The sequence below is a fragment of the Muscardinus avellanarius genome, assembly GCF_963383645.1.
Source record: "Muscardinus avellanarius genome assembly, chromosome: 9".
In the NCBI taxonomy this organism is placed as follows: domain Eukaryota; kingdom Metazoa; phylum Chordata; class Mammalia; order Rodentia; family Gliridae; genus Muscardinus; species Muscardinus avellanarius.
In genome coordinates this window covers 108,965,052-108,983,621 of record NC_137795.1, presented here as the reverse complement: position 1 = coordinate 108,983,621, position 18,570 = coordinate 108,965,052, and the positions used below count along the sequence as shown (strand labels likewise).

At 57.3% G+C, this 18,570-nt stretch overlaps 2 protein-coding genes across 4 annotated transcripts in view; one reads left to right on the top strand and one right to left on the bottom strand.

Annotated features, from left to right (window-relative positions):
- Nucleotides 1-6,861, top strand: part of SMARCD3 (SWI/SNF related BAF chromatin remodeling complex subunit D3) — a gene marked incomplete at both ends in the record, with an annotated part of 35,252 nt that extends 28,391 nt beyond the window's left edge. For both annotated transcript variants that reach the window (XM_080701754.1, XM_080701753.1), the window contains 12 exons: nt 381-592; nt 2,294-2,336; nt 3,106-3,228; nt 3,329-3,451; nt 3,678-3,773; nt 3,927-4,028; nt 4,642-4,803; nt 5,647-5,744; nt 5,899-6,034; nt 6,316-6,438; nt 6,554-6,655; nt 6,808-6,861. In XM_080701754.1, coding sequence (XP_080557880.1) covers nt 381-592; nt 2,294-2,336; nt 3,106-3,228; nt 3,329-3,451; nt 3,678-3,773; nt 3,927-4,028; nt 4,642-4,803; nt 5,647-5,744; nt 5,899-6,034; nt 6,316-6,438; nt 6,554-6,655; nt 6,808-6,861 — 1,374 coding nt within the window. The remainder of the gene's footprint in view (nt 1-380; nt 593-2,293; nt 2,337-3,105; nt 3,229-3,328; nt 3,452-3,677; nt 3,774-3,926; nt 4,029-4,641; nt 4,804-5,646; nt 5,745-5,898; nt 6,035-6,315; nt 6,439-6,553; nt 6,656-6,807) is intronic.
- Nucleotides 6,862-7,208: 347 nt separating this feature from the next.
- CHPF2 (chondroitin polymerizing factor 2) lies at nt 7,209-11,502 on the bottom strand (the record flags this gene model as incomplete). 2 transcript variants are annotated; one of them, XM_080700920.1, is made up of 4 exons in its annotated part: nt 7,209-8,516; nt 9,171-9,353; nt 10,007-10,571; nt 11,222-11,502. In XM_080700920.1, 4 exons carry the CDS (start codon nt 11,500-11,502, stop codon nt 7,209-7,211), a joined length of 2,337 nt encoding a protein of 778 aa, XP_080557046.1. The 2 variants fall into 2 exon arrangements, with proteins under 2 accessions (XP_080557046.1, XP_080557047.1); XM_080700921.1 differs by lacking the exon at nt 9,171-9,353 and having other exon boundaries at nt 11,222-11,484.
- Nucleotides 11,503-18,570: the final 7,068 nt, after the last annotated feature.

The window sequence follows — 18,570 nt, the reverse complement described above, 5'->3', positions numbered from 1 at the left end:
TGAGCCCCAGTAGCCTCATCCGTCAAGTGGGGATGAAGGGACCTGCTCAGCCCGCCGGGCAGAGGAGCGTGCGGATGTGAACATCCTCTGAAAGGTTGAAAGGCGCCATTAATGTTCACTCCTGCGGTCCCTCCGCAGCCCGGAGGCTCGGCTCTGCCCGGGGCAATTGCCTGGCTTCAGTTGGCTTCCCGCCGCGAGACGCCGAGCCCCCTCCGCCGACGCGCGGCGCCCCCGCCCCTCCCACCACCGCGCCCACCCACCGCTCCGCGCTCAGGGTCCCGAGCCCCGGGTCTCGGCGAAGGCGGGGCGCCGGCGCCGGGGCCCGGGCCGGGGTCTGACCCACGGGTGCCGGTTTCTGCTTCACCCCGCCCCACCCCCAGCGCCCCGGGATGCCGTCTGGAGCCCGGATGCCCCACCAGGGGGCGCCCATGGGCCCCCCGGGCTCCCCGTACATGGGCAGCCCCGCCGTGCGACCCGGCCTGGCCCCCGCGGGCATGGAGCCCGCCCGCAAGCGAGCAGCGCCCCCGCCCGGGCAGAGCCAGGCACAGGGCCAGGGCCAGCCGGTGCCCACCGCCCCCGCGCGGAGCCGCAGGTGAGTGGGGGCCCCGCGCGCAGGGGCGGGCGGCGGGCGGGCCGGGCCCGCAGGGACCAGGGGGCGAGGAGCCGGGTGGCAGGGGCGAGGCAGCGCGGCCGGCGGGAGCGGGTCTCCCCGGGCCGGGCCCCCGGGGACGTGGGCCGAGGGGCACCGGTCTGGTTCTTTTGTGTGGCCACCGCAGGACGGGCTGCGGCACGTCCCTTTCATCGCCCACGGAATGCCTCTCCCGCCCTTCACCCCGGGTTGAGGGTGATGCCCCAGCCTTTGGTGGGGGCGCGGGAGGCCGGAGGGCAGAGCGGCGCTGTTGGCAGGCGGGCTGTCCGCCGCGCCTTCCCGCCGGTCCCCGGGCTGCGTTTCGGAGCCCGCTCCGGAGCTGCTCATCCCGATCTCTGGCCGTGTGGGTGGAGCCTGGGGATTCGCCGTGTGTGCCGCGGGGGGTCCCTGCCCAGCCGTGCGCAGGTGATTCTCGGGCACGCGAAGGGGGGAGAGCTGCCATATCTGTCCTCCTGGCCAGAGTCTGACCCCAGGCCACCAGGGCCAGCCCATTTCCTTGTCTGAGCAATGGATGGCATCTCAGAAGCCCCCCGCTGGCTCCTGGCAAGAGCGATGCCCCTCTGGGCGTCAGTATTTAGCCAAACACACATGGCTTCTTTGGCACAACAGATGGATTCCTATAAAAGGTGTAATATCAATTTTACCTCATTATTAAATATTTTTTACACATCAAGGAAATTTCACCGTTTATAGGAATCCCATGATGAATTCTTTCCCCAGGGGAATTATCGTTTTGTATGGCAAATAATAACTCCCTGATTTAGCCTGTATGAATGGGGAGTGTCACACGGATACTCTGTTTCAAACAAATCAGACCTTTAATGAGAGTTGCTTGCCCAGCCTTCCAATGGATGTCTGATAGGAAAGGGGCAGTGGGCGAGACCACCACACGGGGGCAGTGTAGAGCTATCCTCTAGCCTCTGTCGACCTCAACCCATCCAGGGTTTTCTGGGGTGCTTTGGGGAGTCAGAAGCAGTAGCCAGTTAAGAACCCAAATTCCTGCTGCCCGCCTGCCCTGATCCTACCCGGACTTGCCTCTGCCCCATGTCAAACCGCACAGACAGGCGTCCACGCACTCTTTCTGGGTCCCTATGGGCATGGTGGATCCCTTGCCCTGTTGGCAGGTGGTCCAAGGGCATGGGCACCCTCAGCAGTCCTGACCCCTTCCAAGCCCAGGGTGGCAGGAGTGCACGTCCCAGCAGCCTCACACCATCACACCACTCCTCTCCAAGGATGAGACAGAGGTCCTCTCTCCCCGGGCACCTTGGGCGGGCACCTCCTGCTTGGCAGAAGCAGACTCTCAGAACCTGTCCTGTCCCTCCACCTTCTCCTTTCCAGCTGTCCTCAAACACTCCTGCAGCACCTCCCCCACCTCATTCCATCCTAAGTCTGAATTTCCCTGGTCCTGAGCCTGTGGTGGTGCAGAAGGGGGTCCCAGGGCAGAGAACAGAAGGGTCACCCCGTTCCCTGAGAGAAGACAGCGCCAATCCACCCCGCACCGTCACAGCCCCTGAGGCGGGCAGCCGAGCGGGCTGTGGGAACCCCAGCCAGCAGGCAGAGATGTCGGGGTAATTTAGCAGGTGGCCTCCTTACTCCCAGATCTGTCGCCATGGTAACCTGGTTTTTTCTTTAAAAAATGTACAGTGCCAAGAGGAGGAAGATGGCTGACAAAATCCTCCCTCAAAGGGTGAGTGCCTCTCACAGCAGCCCCCAGCCCACCCCCACCCTCCGCTCCGCCCTCCCCGCCCCCTCGGGAGCGCCCCCCCTGTGCCACTTTCACTTTTTGTTTCAAAAGCTCATTAAGAAGTGAGGCTCCCCAGGCCAGAGGGCTGGGTGGAGGGAGAGGTGGGGGAAGGAGGGAGCCAAGGCACAGAACAGGAGCCTGAGGTTCAGGGTTGACTGCGTGATGGAAGGCATTAAGCCCTGGGACAAAGAGGACCAAGACGCTGCCAGAGGCGGCAAAGGGGACAGGAGGTGGCCAGGAGTCCTGGGCAGTCATAATGGCACCCAGGCCCAGCTGGGGATGGGGCAGCAGTTGGGATCCCAGCTGTGCAGCTGGTGAGCTGCCAGGGCAGAGGTAGGCGGCAGATTCTCCCCACTGTCTCGGGCACCCTAGAGCCCTCAGCACACTGCAGGGACCCAGAGGTGGCCACACAACAAGAGACGCGCCAGGCTGTAGGGAGGTTAGGCGCTGGTGTCTGCAGGGCTGCACAGCCGCCCCTCCTCCCCGGTGCTGAGGTGTGGGGGGTTCCCTGGAGGGGAAGCGGTTTCTGTCCTAACACATGGAAGCCCCTCCATCAAGGCTGGGTGATGGACTCCTCCGGAGAGGTCCTGTCCGCACCCTCAAAATTCCATGCCTGGACCGGCTGGATGGCGGGCTCTCCTGCTCCTTCTTCGGGCCCTGGGATTGCAGGACAGGCACGACATTGCCTGAGCCCGGCTCCTGTCTTCTCTAGATTCGGGAACTGGTTCCCGAGTCCCAGGCTTACATGGACCTCCTAGCGTTTGAGAGGAAACTGGATCAAACCATCATGCGGAAGCGGGTGGACATCCAGGAGGCCCTGAAGAGGCCCATGAAGGTGCCCTAGCGTGGGGGAGGAAGAGGGTGCCAGGGAAGCCGGCGGCTCTGGGGTGAGGGCACGCAGCCTTCCCTCCGGTCTACACTCTCTATCTCCACAGCAAAAGCGGAAGCTGCGTCTTTATATCTCCAATACTTTTAACCCTGCGAAGCCCGATGCGGAGGACTCCGACGGCAGCATTGCTTCCTGGGAGCTGCGGGTGGAGGGGAAGCTTCTGGATGATGTACGTCCTGGCCCAGGTCTCTCCAGGTGTCCTGGGGTGGGTATGGCTGAGTCCAGACCACAGCTAGGTGTCTGCACCAAGCTCAGCGAGCCAGCCCTGGCCAGGGCGGGTGGCCTGGGGAGTGGGTGCAAAGACTGCCTGCGTGTGCCACCTGCACTGCCAACACAGCCCGTTCTGCCCCCGTGGCCCCTGTTCTGCCCCCACAGTCCCTGTTCCTCTCCTGCAGCCCAGCAAGCAGAAGCGGAAGTTCTCTTCCTTCTTCAAGAGTTTGGTCATTGAGCTGGACAAAGACCTTTACGGCCCCGATAACCACCTGGTTGAGGTAAGGCAGATCCCTTTGGCCCTTGGATCACCACCTCCATGGGCCCAAGGCCCTGAAGCTCCTGCACCAGATTTGGGCTGGGGCCTCCTTGAAGCTCTGGTCCCCACCAATCCAGATGGGCCTGCTCGTGACCTAGCTCCTCTCCTTGGACAGTGGCACCGGACGCCCACGACGCAGGAGACGGACGGGTTCCAGGTGAAGAGGCCCGGAGACCTAAGTGTGCGGTGCACCCTACTCCTCATGCTCGACTACCAGGTCCGCCCCCCCGCCGCACAAGGCCTCCCTCAGGCAGGGCCTGGGTAGCACAGGCTTGTAGTCCCAGTACTTGGGAGGCTGAACAGGAGGATCGGAGGGTCAAGGACAGCCTCAGCAAGCAGTGAGACTCTCATCAACCTAGTGAGACCCTGTTTCAAAATTAAAAAAAAGAAAGCTGGGCGTGGTGGCGCACGCTTGTAATCCCCGCGCTTGGGAGGCGGAGACAGGAGGATCGCGCAGGTTCGAAGCCAGCCGTGCTGGCGTAAGAGACCCTGTTTCAAAAATATAAAATAGGACTGGGAGTGTAGCCCGGAGGAAGAAGGGCTTCCAGGAACCCCAGTACCACCAAAAATAAATTTAAAAAAAATTAAAAAAAAGAATAGGACTTGGGGTGTAGCTCATAGGTAGAACACCCCTGAGTTCAATCCCTGCTACACACACACACACACACACACACACACACACACACGAACGACCCGGATCTGCTCCTACCTCTCCTTTTCCAGAAGCATCTTCCCGAGGAGCCTAACTCAGGGAGCCCATCCCAGGCTGCCTGGCCTAGAGCTCTCCCCCCCTTCTCTTGGATCTAATGATCCTGGCCTCTGTTTCCCAGCCTCCCCAGTTCAAGCTGGACCCCCGCCTGGCCCGGCTGCTAGGGCTGCACACACAGAGCCGCTCAGCCATCGTGCAGGCCCTGTGGCAATACGTGAAGACCAACAGGCTGCAGGACTCCCACGACAAGGAGTACATCAACGGGGACAAGTACTTCCAGCAGGTAACCTCTCCCCTGACCCCAGACTGGGCCGCAGACAGAGAGCTCCAGCAGGGGAGGCGCCTCCCACAGGTGATGACCGCCCCTCCCTGCTAGGGTTCCCAGGGTGGGAGAGGGTCTCAGCTATGGCCTTGAAGCCAAGAGCCCAGGGTGCCGTCCGGGCTCTTAGGAGTTAGCTCTGCGCTCTGGCCAGTCCGTCTAACTTCCTCAAGTCTGGAGCCCTACAAGGAAACAGCAGCTTTCTGGAATGTAATATTTCTGGCACTTGGAGTGAGGATCCCTGGTTCTTCCCCTGGTCTTAGACTTTGGCTATGTTACTCTGCTGATCTGCGTCCCGTCCCTCATCTTTGAAGTGGGGTAATGAAAACTGTCCCTATTATGTCCACTGGCAGTTAGAAAAATCAAATTGCTGCGAAAGTGATTTGGCAAAATTCTACCAGAGTAGAGTACTGTAATGAGCGCACATTTGTAAATAAACACAGCAGACAAACCCAAGTAGAAGCAGCAGTTGGTCTTTACTGAGCACTCACCACGCGCCAGGCCTTGGTCCAAGTACTTTACGTGTATCGATTCACTAAATTCTCATGACTACCCTGTGGACTGATAGCCCCGTTCTAGAAATGAGGGCACCGAGGTGAGGTGGTAAGTCTCCTGCAGGACTAACACCCACGCCGGCAGGCTCAGCACCCTGCACAAACCCTCATCGCCTGCCTGACTCCACCCCCCTGAGCACCCAGGAATCTGACTTTCTGTTTCTTGTGGCCTTTTCAGAATGGAAGGGTTTAGAACTAGAGTCACCATCTCTTCAAGCACACAGTGATCTCTCCTCCCAACTGTCCCATTCAGATTTTTGACTGTCCCCGGCTCAAGTTTTCTGAGATTCCCCAGCGCCTCACAGCCCTGCTGCTGCCTCCAGACCCGATCGTCATCAACCACGTCATCAGGTGAGATGGAGAGGCTGCTCCTCCGACCAGGGAACAGCTCCCCCCTGCCTTCCCTGCCCACCTCCGCCCCCCTCCCTGTGGCACCTGCCCGACCCCGGGGCCCTGGGCCTCTGTGGGGACATCACAGACAGCAAGGGCTGGACTTCCCTGGCAGCGTGGACCCATCGGACCAGAAGAAGACGGCGTGCTATGACATTGACGTGGAAGTGGAGGAGCCGCTGAAGGGCCAGATGAGCAGTTTCCTCCTGTCCACAGCCAACCAGCAGGAGATCAGTGCTCTGGACAGTAAGGTGGGGCCCAGGCCCGAGGCTGGAGTGGACAGTCACCCAGCGAGGGCAGGGCGCTCAGAGCAGACCCGCATGCGGGCTCTGAGGAGAGAAGGGACATGTATGTGCCCTTCCCTGGTGCTTGGAGGTCAGCCTCAGTCCAAATTTAGCTCTGTTCCTGACCCCCACCCCACAGGGACCTAGAGGAAGCGGGGGCTGGAGGGACAGGCCCTGCCCTCCCCATCCTCTTCCCCCTCGCTGCGCCACGGTGGCCGGGTGGCAGTCATCTGTCTTTCTACCTGTAGATCCACGAGACGATTGAGTCCATAAACCAGCTCAAGATCCAGAGGGACTTCATGCTAAGCTTCTCCAGAGACCCCAAAGGCTACGTCCAAGACTTGCTCCGCTCCCAGAGCCGGGACCTCAAGGTGAAGAGGGAGACCCAGGGAGCACTGAAGAGGGAGACAAGCACATGGGAGAGATGTAAATGTTGGGTACCAGGGGCAGGTGAGGGCTCAGGGCCGACCCCATGCTCCCTCCCAGGTGATGACAGACGTGGCCGGGAACCCTGAGGAGGAGCGCCGGGCTGAGTTCTACCACCAGCCCTGGTCCCAGGAAGCAGTCAGCCGCTACTTCTACTGCAAGGCAAGGCTTCCCCCTCCTCCACTCCCGGGCCTATCCCTCCCCCATGCCCCCTCGCCATGCTCCCAGACCTCCTCCAGGGCAGGGTGTGGGTGGAGGGTCCTCCCCACTCACCAGGAACCCTGACCCTGCTCCCGCTTGCACTTCCTCTAAAGATCCAGCAGCGCAGGCAGGAGCTGGAGCAGTCGCTGGTGGTGCGCAACACCTAGGAGCCCGCACGCTGGCACCACCGCGGACGTGCACGCAGCCTGGGCCCCGGCAGACTCCTCTGCCGCCTTGGGGGCAGGGAGGTGGATTAAAGGTCATTCACAACAGCAGCTGTGTGGTCATTGTAAAGTGGAGGGGGAGGCAACAGATCCCTCTGGATCAACTCCCCCCAGCCCGCCCTCCAGTCCTTCTCCTTACCCCCTTCTCCCTCAATCTAAAAACAATTTGGCAGAAGATACTTTTAATAACATTTTCTTATTAAAAAAAATACAGCGACAAGCCCTCCATCCATCGTCACCTTGCCTTGGCTTCCTGGGCTGAGGCAGGCGGGGGCGTGGGAGGCAGGGCGCTAAGTGCTGTTGGCCTGCTCCTGCTCAAACAGAGCCATGGCCAGCTGGGCGCGGCCCCCCAGCCCCTCCAAGTTGCTGAGGCGGCAGCGGTGGTAGAGTTCCTCGCTGAGCCGCGGGCTGCAGTCCCGCAGGGAGAACTTCTGCACCAGCCCTGGCTCTACGGCTCGAAAGAGGTGGAGCCCTGAGAACCGGAGGAACACATCCATCACCTCCAGCCCCTCCAGGGCTTCCTCCTCTTCCTGGCCTGCCAGTTCGCCAGCCAGCCGGGCTCGGGCGGCCAGGTAGTCTGCGTTGTAGAAGCAGCCCTCTGCCGATGCCTGCCGGTCAAACCTGCCCGCAGTGGCTGCCCCCCGAGAGGGGTCTGCACCAGGAGGGGATGGGGGGTCAGGGCCGGCCCCCGGGGGCCCTGGGGGTGATCTCTGTGGTGACAAGGCGGGGTTGAACTCCTGGAAATGGACTGGAAAGAAGGCCTGCCAGCCGGAGATCGCGTTCATGCGACAGCGATTGAGGACTTCGGGCCCGGGTCTCGTCCACACGGTGGTGAGGAAGAAGAGCGTGTCCACGGGGTGCTTCTTAGAGACCACATCCATGAGTCGCACCTGGGAAGGGGCCTCTGCTCGCACCGCGAGCCAAGCCAGCCTCGCCCCAGGGTAGCGTCGCTCTAACTCGGCCACCGCGGCCTTCACCCCAAGAAACGGGTCCGGGGCCCCGCGCGCACCTTCCCCGGGCCCGTAGACCAGCAGCAGGGTGAGCAGCGCCCGCTCTCGCGGCTCCAGGACGCTGGCTGCAAAGGCTTCGAGGAACGCGGGGGCCGCGGCGGCTTCAGGCACCAGTAGCGGCAGCACCAGCTGCACTCGGGCAGCCTCGGTGACGTAGGGCATGGGCAAGATCTCCACCCGGCTCAGCGGCCGCAGCAGGCTGACCCTGCGGGCCAGTGCCCGCCGGTGCCCCCGCTGAGTCACAGCCTCCAGCAGCAGGTCCAGGGTGTACTCCATGCCCCGTGCGGGGTCAAAGCGCCGGTAGCCGTTGAGCAGCCGCTGCTTCTGGAAGCGCAGGCGGGGCTGATAGCGGAGGTTGAGCTGCTCCAGGGCAGTGTCCACGGCGTCGCCCACGTCCGCCCTGCTGGCCCCCTGCAGCGGGCACTTGGGAGCGCCGTCTGCACAGGAGAAGGTGTGCTGCTCTGTGAAGTAGTCCCAGCCCAGCACCTCAAAGCGAGAGTGGGGGGTGAACGGGGCGGGGAGCCCAACGGGCCAGCTCAGGCCTGCCTCCCCCTCGGGGGTCAGCACCGTCAGGTTCCGGATCTGAGCCTGGGTCGGAGGGAATGCGCAGAATGTTACTGCCAGTTCTAGACCTCGCCCCAGCTTGGAGCTGTGGCTAACCACCCGACCCCTGGTGTTACACTCCCCAGCTGAGGAACGCAGGAATCGGGTGATACCCACCTCACCCTACTGCTGAGGAGGACGTGGCACGCGCGCTTTGCGTGGGCAAAGGTATCTTGAAGCGCAGGAGAAAGGCAGCCTTTCTCTTCGTGCGGGGACTCACGTCCTCCTCAAGACTAGACCTTTTCTAACCCGTACTCCCCCTCTGATGACCCCGACGCCGACTAGACTCCTCTCCCTATACCCTTGGACTTTCTTAGGGTACTTCTAGAAGTTCAGGAACTTCTGTGCTTCTGCCTGTCTGGTAGAGAGGAGCCAAATGACTCTGCTGGAACACTATCGCGCTCCTAATCCTCGGCGCTCACCTGTCAACCCCTGTAAACCACATTCAGGCCGCTCCCAAGCTTACCAGACAATGCCACAGACACCCGAGGACCCCGTCCCAACGGTTGTCTCACAGAGGGGCGGTCAGCCTTTCTACCCCACAGGAGCCCAGCCCAGCTCCCACCCGCCCGCTCCCTGCCAGCCCGGCCGCCGCTGGCTCCCCTGGCCCCTAGGCCCACCTGCTCGCGCTCAGCTCACCTGAAGTTGCTCTATTTCCTTGTAAGCCTGCTCCAGCTCCAGAGCACTGAAGCGCTTGTGCAGCCGGTACATGAGGGTGCCCTCGGAGACAGGGTGCACAGCAAACGCACTCAGGAAAGCCGAGCTCCCCTCCTTCTCGGGGTCCCTATTCTTGGCCAGTTCAAAGGCACGATACTGCTGCCCCTGGAGGGACCAACCGACCCGTCAGTGCCACACACAAAGGCTGCCTGTAGCGAAGTACTCCCACACCCTTGCGCCCACGCCTGCCACCAAGGAGACCGCTCCAGCACTCTTCCCAGGGGTCCCCCTCGCCTTGGGCCTTACTTTCCCTGCCCGCACTTTGGAAGCGAGAAAGCAAATGCGCAACTAGGGATCCCCTCTTCCCACAAAGAAGCCAACTGTGCCTCAACGAGATGGAAGCCAGGAGCCAGAAAGTCCTCCCAGAAGTCTGGTTTGGAAAATGACCTTCCTCTGGGGTCTTCTGCCTCTCCAGTACAACAGGGCTGACCTGGGGGCTGGGAAAGGGACTGTCTCCCCTCTCTAGGGCATGGCCATCTTTGGGACGTTCCCACATATCCTCGTGATAGGTGTTGAGACGGGGTGGGAAATGCAGATGGGGAGGAGGCTGGCCATCTCGCTGTGGGGAGGGGTCCCTGTCAAGACACCCTTGTGATGGCTCTGGGCTGTAAGAACACCAAAGGCAGGCGACGGAGTGCCGAAGGGGCAGGCTGCTGGCCGGAAGGACAGAACGACGGCCTCTGGCAGCCAGCCTCGGAGAGCAGTCACTCGGTCGCCGCCCGCCGAGGGGCCTGGGACTGACTTGAAAGAGCTGTCACCTGGTGCTGCGAGACACAGCCGACACCCAGGGAGTCGATGAGGCAACGGCCAAGCCACTCGTCAGGTCGGGCACTCAGAATGTCTCCTCGGCAGCCGTCCAGGTGTGGCCGCAAGCGGAGCAGGAGGCTCCGCGACAGCAGGTAGCCAAAGCCCCCGTGGCAGTAGCGGGCCTGCTCGCCGGCACCAATGAACTCCTCTGGCCGGCCCAGGTACAGGTCTTGGTTGATGCTGAGGTGGCCGGTAAGGGCGGCCAGGCGGGAGGCCTGCACGTATGTGTCATCCTGCATGATGAAGAACCAGTCGTAGTCAGCCGCGAAGTGAGCGTGAAGGTGGCGCAGGGTCTCCGACATGAGCCAGGCAGGCCGCTCGTCCCCGTGAGGCACCACCTGCATCCCCGCAGGGGCCCGGGCCCCACGCTGCCCAGTGAAGTACAGTAACCGGGGCAAGTGGTGCGCCACTGTGCGGTTGACGGCCACGGCCAGGGTGGACAGCGTGGCTCGGGAAGTCAGGACAGCCACCAGCAGCCGCTCACGAGAGCCCAGCTCTGTCTGGACGTAGCGAGTCCTGTGGAGAGACCAGCAGGCAGGGGCTCGACTCCCTTGTGTTTAGGGAGTATGTGCCAGCTTACCCTGCACGCACGTACCACTAGGACTGAGAGGAGGGGGCCCTGCCTGGCCAAGGGGATGAGCTGTATTAGTGAGTTACTAGAGCGAGCAGGTGTCGAGTGGCTGCCACAGGAACTGCCTGGGGCGGAGGGCTGACTCAGGATGGAGCTGATGGGCTGGTGTAGCTTCTGTCCTGTTCGGGAACAGGGCACGCTAATCTGGCACCAATGGTGAGACTTCCTAAGAAAGGCCCGAGGAGGGAAACATTTGGATTTTTGGTTTTTGTTTTTTGTGGTACTGGGGCTGGAACCCAGGGGCACTCTACCTCCAAGCTATACCCCCATCCCTATTTTTTATTCTTTATTTTGAAGCAAGGTGTCAGTGAGTTGCAAAGGGGCTCACTAAGTAGCTGAGGCTGGCTGCAAACCGCAATCCTCCTATCTCAGCCTCCCAAACACACCCGGTGAAGGGAAAAATTTGGAACAGATCAAGATGGAAAATGAGTCGAAGACTGCTCTGAGGACCCTGACACCGAGGCAGAGGCAGGGCTTACTTAGGGCCCTAAGCCTAGGGCGCTACTGGGGGATTACACACACAAGTAACCCTCACCTGAACACCTTCTTGTAGGGCTTGTTAGGGTCCCTGTAGTAGGGGATAATCCGGGGTTTGAAGTCTTCATCGCTTTGGTCCAGCCGGACTCTTGAGTCTGGATTCTGCGGCCCTCCTGGCTCCCCCAGAGCCTCTACACAGGGATCTTCTCCCTCACCCTGAATCCAGGAAACCCGCAGGAGGCTGAGACTACATCCAAGAGACAGCCCTAGGATGAGGGGCAGCGCTGGCCGTAGCAGAGCCAGCAGGGAGCTCAGGCGCATGGTGGTGGACCCTGACATGCAGGTGCCCCGAGGGGCACAGCCTCAGGGGTCAACCGGTTGATGGGCACCAGGCCAGTAGCAGGGGCCTGCAGTTCTAACCAAGGAACCTGGGACCAACGAGGTCAACACCTGCGCAAGGCGTGTGGGCGCCCAGGCCCAGCCTCCCCAGGAAGATGGACTGCTTCTTCACAACTCTTCTGCCTGGTCTTCAACTGCCATGGGGCTCGGCGACCCCTCCGACCCAAGAGTAAGACATATATGTAAATTATTTCACTCACTATTGGAACTACAGTCTGTCTTCCAGTAGAAGAGGGAGGCAGAAAAAAAACAATACTCAGTACCGCCAAGTGGACCCCCAAAAGGGCTACACACACCTGTAGAATGGGCCTAAGTCACAAGTCAGCAGAAACTGATGTGGAGGTAGGGGGAAAGCGCGTGGTCCATCAAATCAAGGGTCCAACAGCCTGCCTCGGCGGCCCTTTGTCCTGACAACTCTTGGGCCCAGCTCCATCCCCACTCAAGCTGCCAAAGGGGCTGCTGGCAGAATCTACAGGCTGGCACCAGGGAAGGAGCCTGGGTTTCTGCCCTGCCCCCGAGTGTCGGAGACACCACAGCTGCGAAGGTCACCCCCCTCCCCTCAGGAGCGGCCAGCCCCACGCACATCACGCACCGAGTCAGCCCCCAGATGAGGTGGGCAGCCACAGTGACTCAGCACTGAGGCCTCTCAGAGCGGCGCGATGGCTGATGGAGCCATTTTGCTGGAGGCCCAGCAGGCTGTGCTGCCCACCTCCCCGAAGGCAGACAGCAGGCAAACTGCCGTGTGCAGACCACTCGCTGCCCGCTGTCCCGGGGCCCCGGGGCCCGGCAAACAAACCCAAAGCCAACCGTGGGCTGAGCGGCGCCTACGCAAATCCCCAGGGTCTGAGAAGCCCAGCAGACGCTCGGCTGCCTCCGAGGGGACCCCTGCCCGGCCGGCACCCCAGCTCTACCTCTCGGCAACCACCGCCCAATTCCAGCCCCCAGGAAGCAGGCCCAAAGTGCGTCTCAGCCGTTCGTCGCAAAACAGAAATAAAAGGCCCGCGGCCAGGGGTCGCAGGGCAGGGGCGGGGCCGGCTGGCCGGGTCTGCGGGCCCGCGGGGGGACCCAGACGGCCGGGAGAGGGGGACCGCGCGGGTCCCGAGCCCGGCACGACGAGGGGCGCCGAGCCCACGGGCGGGGACCCCGCAACCGCGCGGGGCCGCGCAGAGGACGGGCGCCCCGCACGCGCGTCTCGGGGGGCAGGGCCCGGGAAGGGGGAACAGACCCCAGCGCCCGCCGAGCCGCGGGTCCGCCGCTGCAGCCGCTGCCACCTCACAGCCCGGCCGCGGCTTCCTCTTCCGCCGCCTGTCAGTCTCCGGTCTCTATGGTGACCGCATCCGGCCGCTCGCTCCGCCCGCGCGCTCTCTATGGTCGCTGCCGCTGGCGGCGGGGCTGGACCAGGGGGCCGGCTCGGGCGCCCAGCCCAGCCCCAGCCCCCAGGAGCGCGCCTGGCGCGGTGGGCTGGAGCCTCGGGCCACCCAGCTGCCTAGGAAAGGTGTGCTGTCGGCCCTACTGAGCTCCAGGCGACTCCAGAACTGTACTGAGTGAGCGGGCGGAGGTCGAGAGAGGGGCAGGGTGACCCCGCGGCCGGGTGCTGGGGCAGATGGGCGGTGCATGTGCACGGACACACCAGAATCAAGACGTTGGTAAAATTACTGCTGCGTTGAGGACCGCTGCAGTGTAGAGGCCAGTGGGCCGGAGCAGGAAGAATTCGATTGGACTGGGGACCTGGGGATGCTGAGATCCAGGAGTTACCCAGGCAAAGAAAGGAGCACCGCAGGCCAGGCGGAGGCGGTGCCGCTCGCCTGTAATCCCAGGACGGAGGCCGAGGACCGCAGGCTCCAGGCCAGCACGCAGTAACTTAGACCGTTCAAAAACAAAAACAAAAACAAAAACAAACCAGCGAGGACTCGTGGGGCACGCCTGTTATCCAGAATTTGGGAGGCTGAGACAGAAGAAGGTTCTAGGACAGCCTCAGCAAGGTAGCGAGGCTCTCAGCAACCTGGCCGAGTATTTCAAACAAAAAGTGAAAAGGGCAGAGAATGTACACACACACACACACACACACACACACACACACACACACACACACACACCCCAGAATGGCGGCCCATGCTTCTAATCCCAGTACTTGGGAGGCTGAGACTGGAAGATTGCAAGAAGTTCAGGGGCAGCTTCAGCTACTTAGTGAGGCCCTCCTCAACTTAGTGAGATCCTGTTTCAAGATAAGTAAGAAATAGGGCTGGGGGTGTAGCTCAGAGGTAGGATGTATCAGGGTTCAACCTCCAGTACCACAAAAAAAAAAATAAACAAAAAATAAAAAGGCCAGGGATGTAGTTCAGCGGTAAAAACAACCCTGGACGCAATCTTTATTTATATTCATTTTTTTATTTTTTGTTTGTTTGTTTGTTTGTTTTTGCGGGTCTGAAACCCAGCGGCATTCAACCTCCAAGCTACACCGTCTGCCCTATTTTTTATTCTTTATTTTGAAACGGGGTCTAAGTTGTGGAGGGCCTCACTAAGTAGCTGAGGCTGGCTGCAAACTCCTGTCTCAGCCTCCCAAATGCTGGATTACAAGCGTGCGTCACCATGCCCGGCTTGGACTCAATCTTTAATACTACTGCTTAAAACAACAATACCAGAAGCCCTGAGAGAAGAAAAGTTGGAAGGCCAGGCCAGCAAGAGCCTGCTGAGCAGAGAACAACCCAGGTCAGCTGGAAGCCAGGCAAGGTCTTCAAACGACCGCCATGGGATCCCCCACCCCAGTGACAAACCTTCCTTGAGGATGACACCTTCCTTGGGGGGAGCACTTTGGAAATGTACAGGGGCAGTTTTTGTTGCTAAATGATGGGGATCAGGCAAAGATTTTGGTATCTTGCACATTGCAAGCTAATATCACAAAAGTCTCCTGACCCCACACACTTTCAAATGCTCTTCTCACATCCATGCAGATGAAAACTGGTTACAACAACCTGACCCTTGAGGCTGTGGTTTGGTTTTGTTTTGTTTTGGCGGTACTGGGGATTGAACCCAGGGGCATTCTACCTCCAATCTACACCCCCAGCCCTATATTTTATTCTTTATCTTGAAAAAGGGTCTCACTGAGTTGCGGAGGGCCTCACTAAGTAGCTGTGGCTGGCTTGCGAACTGCCATCTTCCTGTCTCAGACTCCCAAGTACTGGGATTACAAGCATGTGCCACCATGCCCGGCTTGCAGCTGAGTTTTATATATTAAAAACGAAGTGACTTTTCAGGGTAAGGAATGTAACTACCACATAAATGGAAGGAGAGATTGCACTTTGTGGTGTTTGGGGATCTGCTAAGAGTCGTTCACCATCTTGGCACTTTATCCTTGGCAGCAATGCCACAGTGTGCAGAATACATTTGTACCATCACATTCAAACGTGACCTCACGCTTAAGTACGAGTATCTATGCTTGTGAGCATACTGAAGTAACGTTGCCATTTTATTATAAAGGATTTCCTTTTATTTTTCTTTATTATGGTTAGACACTATAACTTTTTTAAATGATGGCTGTAAGGTTATATCACATATGCATTTCATATCAAAATAGTAAAGAAAGTGTTATAAAAAGTTATTAAAAGGTAGCCGGGCATGATGGCGCACGCTTGTAATTCCAGCATTTGGGAGGCTGAGACAGGTGGATCGCAGTTCACAGTCAGCCTCAGCTACTTAGTGAGGCCCTCTGCAACTCAGTGAGACCCTGTTTCAAAATAAAGAATAAAAAATAGGCCTGAGGGTGTAACTTGGAGGTAGAATGTCCCTGGGTTCCATCCCCAGTACTGCAAGAAGAAAAAAAAAGTTATTAAAAGGTAACAGTGGGGCTGGCAAAAAATAAAACACCATACTAGAAATACATGCTACCCATGAGTACTGTTGTCCATTACTGTGTTCTGGTCTGATCCTCAGTTAGACTGCAACTGGATCTCCCCTCAGCAACTGGCACATAATAGATGGTAAATTAGTGACTGTTAGACTTTGAGCCAGGCATGGTGGCGCACACTTGTAATCCCAGCATCTGGGAGGCGGAGAGGAGAATTACGGTTCGCAGCCAGCCTCAGCTACTAGCGAGGCCCTCCGCAACTTAGTGCAACCCTGTTTCAAAATAAAGAATAAAAAATAGGGCATGGGGTGTAGCTTGGAGGTCAAATGCCCCTGGGTTCCATCCCCAGACCCACAAAAAAAAAAAAAAAAGAAGGGACTTTGAGAAACAGAATGGAGGTACTCAGCTAGGGATCAGATTTCTAGACCAGTGTCATCCAAAGAAAATATAATGCAATTCACAGCCAACCACATAACTTAAAATTGTCTACCAATCATAATTAGTGATAGTAGTAGTAGGTGTTGGACCCAGAGGCATTCTACCTCCAGGTTATACCTCCAGCCCAATTTTTTATTTCTTATTTGGAAATAGGATCTCACTAAGTTGTAGAGGCCTCACTAAGTTGCCAAGGCTGGCTTTGAACCTGCGATCCTCCTGTCTCAGCCTCCCAAATTCTGGAATTACAAGCAAGTGCCACCACGCCCAGTGTTGTCACATTTTAAAAAAATGGGTGGAATTAATATTTTATTAGATTGTTGGCTATATCTGAAATATTTCAACATGTAATCAATATAGAAACTATTGATATATATATATATTTTTTTTTTTTTGGTGGTACTGGGGTTCCTGGAAGCCCTTCTACCTGCGGGATACACTCCCACGGGCTACACTCCCAGACCTATTTTTTAACTTTTTTATTTGGAAACAAGGTCTCTTAAGCCAGTGAGGCTGGCTCCGAACCAGCACGATCCTCCTGTCTCCGCCTCCCAAGCGCGGGGATTACAAGCGTGCGCCACCACGCCCGGCGATATATTTCAATTTCATATGAAACTTTTGAAATCCAATGCATATTTTACCTACATAGCATACCTCAAGTCCTCTGTAGCTACATATATCCAGAGGCTACTATGTATTTTTCTTTGTGTGGCACTGGGGATTGAACGCAGTGGCATTCTACCTCCAGGCTACACCTCCAGTCTTCTTTTATTTGTATTTTATTTATTTATTTATTTATTTATTTATTTATGTAGTCAGGGGGATTAAATCCAGGGGCATTTTACCTCTGCAATAAACCCCCAGCCCTATTTTTTTACTCCTTATTTTGAAACAGGGTCTCACTAAGTTGTAGAGGGCCTCACTAAGTAGCTGAGGCTGGCCACAAACTCCAACCCTCCTGTCTCACCCTCCCAAGTACTGGGATTACAAGTGTGTGCCACCATGCTGGCTTTATTTTTATTTTGAAACAGGGTCTCGCTAAGTTAATGAAAATCTTACTATTTGGTGAGGCTGTCCTCCCACCTGCAATCCTCCTGTCGGCCTCTCAAGTACTGGGATGACAAGTGTGCACCACCATGCCCAACTGAGGCTATCATATTGAACACTACAGTTCCAGACCCTTCAGAGTTATTAAGTTCCTAGTTAACACTGGAGGAGACATTTCCTTCCTGGGCCTCAGTTTCTTCATACACACACACACACACACACACACACACACACACACACACATTGGTGGTTCTAGGGTTCCTGGAAACCCTTCTAACTCCGGGCTACCCTCCCAGACCTATTTTTTATACTTTTATTTGGAAATAGGGTCTCTTAAGCCAGTGTGGCTGGCTTCGAACCTGGATCCTCCTGTCTCCGCCTCCCAAGCGCGGGGATGACAAGCGTGCGCCACCACGCCCGGCGTTTCTTCATGTTTTAAACAAAGAGGCTAAACCAAATGTTCTTGTTTGAACTAAGGATGATATGCATTAGATATTTATTAGCATGGACCTTCTGTGATTCCTTCCCTTTAGCCAGTCCTTTCTCCTCCCAGCCCTCCACCTACCTTTCTTTCCTTCCATTTCCCCATTTCTCTTTGCACATTTATTTTCCCCTCAACCTGTTCTTTTCCCTGCAAGAGATCTAAGCCCTGAGTGGGAACGGCAGAACTTCTAAGTGGCAAAATGTTTTCCAAATCCCTGTGCTGTGAGACAGGTGTCCTGAGAAATCATGTATGTGATTGGCGGCTATGCAGAAACTTTCAGAGAAGTGACTTTTTCCCTTTGCCATTCTGAGCCATTTTACTGATCTGGACTTCTGGAATCAAAAGGTTCCAGCTTCAAACCCTGGCCCGACAGGGTTGATCTCCTTCCAGCTCCATGCCCTAGTTTCCTAGTCTGTAAGATTGTTACAATACAAAACCCACCTAGAGTTTACTCGGGGGATTAAATGATGGGGATGAAAGGAAAAGCATGTTATTCTTTGTAACCAGTAACCTGCCTGTGACCACACGGGTTCAATGAGGCCAGGAGAGGGCTAGCACAGTAGACAAAGCGCGGGGAGACTCAGGTGCAAGTGATTTTTATGTGAACCACAACCTTACATAACTCTTTGCTGCACACAGAAAAGCTTTACAGTTACTCAACTGTAGTCTATATTCTTTTTTTGTCTAAAATAATGTTTTTGCCCATGGTATATACTTAATATTTGTGAACAAAGTAAATACATATTTAATGTAGATTATCCTTAGCAGAAAAGGCCAGAAGAAAGCCTTAGCAGAATTTAACTGGTTAATTAGACAATCAACAGGAATTAAGCTCTTTAAGCATTCTTAGAAACACCAGAGGTTGGGTCTACACTTTTATAGATTCTCCCTTTATAGAGGGAAGTCTGTACTTTGCCCAAGGTCAAACACTGTGAATGGTAGAACTCTGCACGCCGGCGGTGTGCCTACGCGCATGCTCAGTGATGTCGTCGTGAGCCTGCTCTCTCCCTCAGAACTCCAACAGCACACAGAAGTCACTTCTATTAAGGCACTTCACACACTTGAATGTCACAGGCTGTTTACTTTTCAAACGTTCCTTTTTATGAGCTCCCTGAGGTCAGAGAGTGATTTATCACCGCTGCGGCTCCATCTCTGAGCCTGACATATGGTACTTAGTTGGTGGCAGGTATTCTAGAAA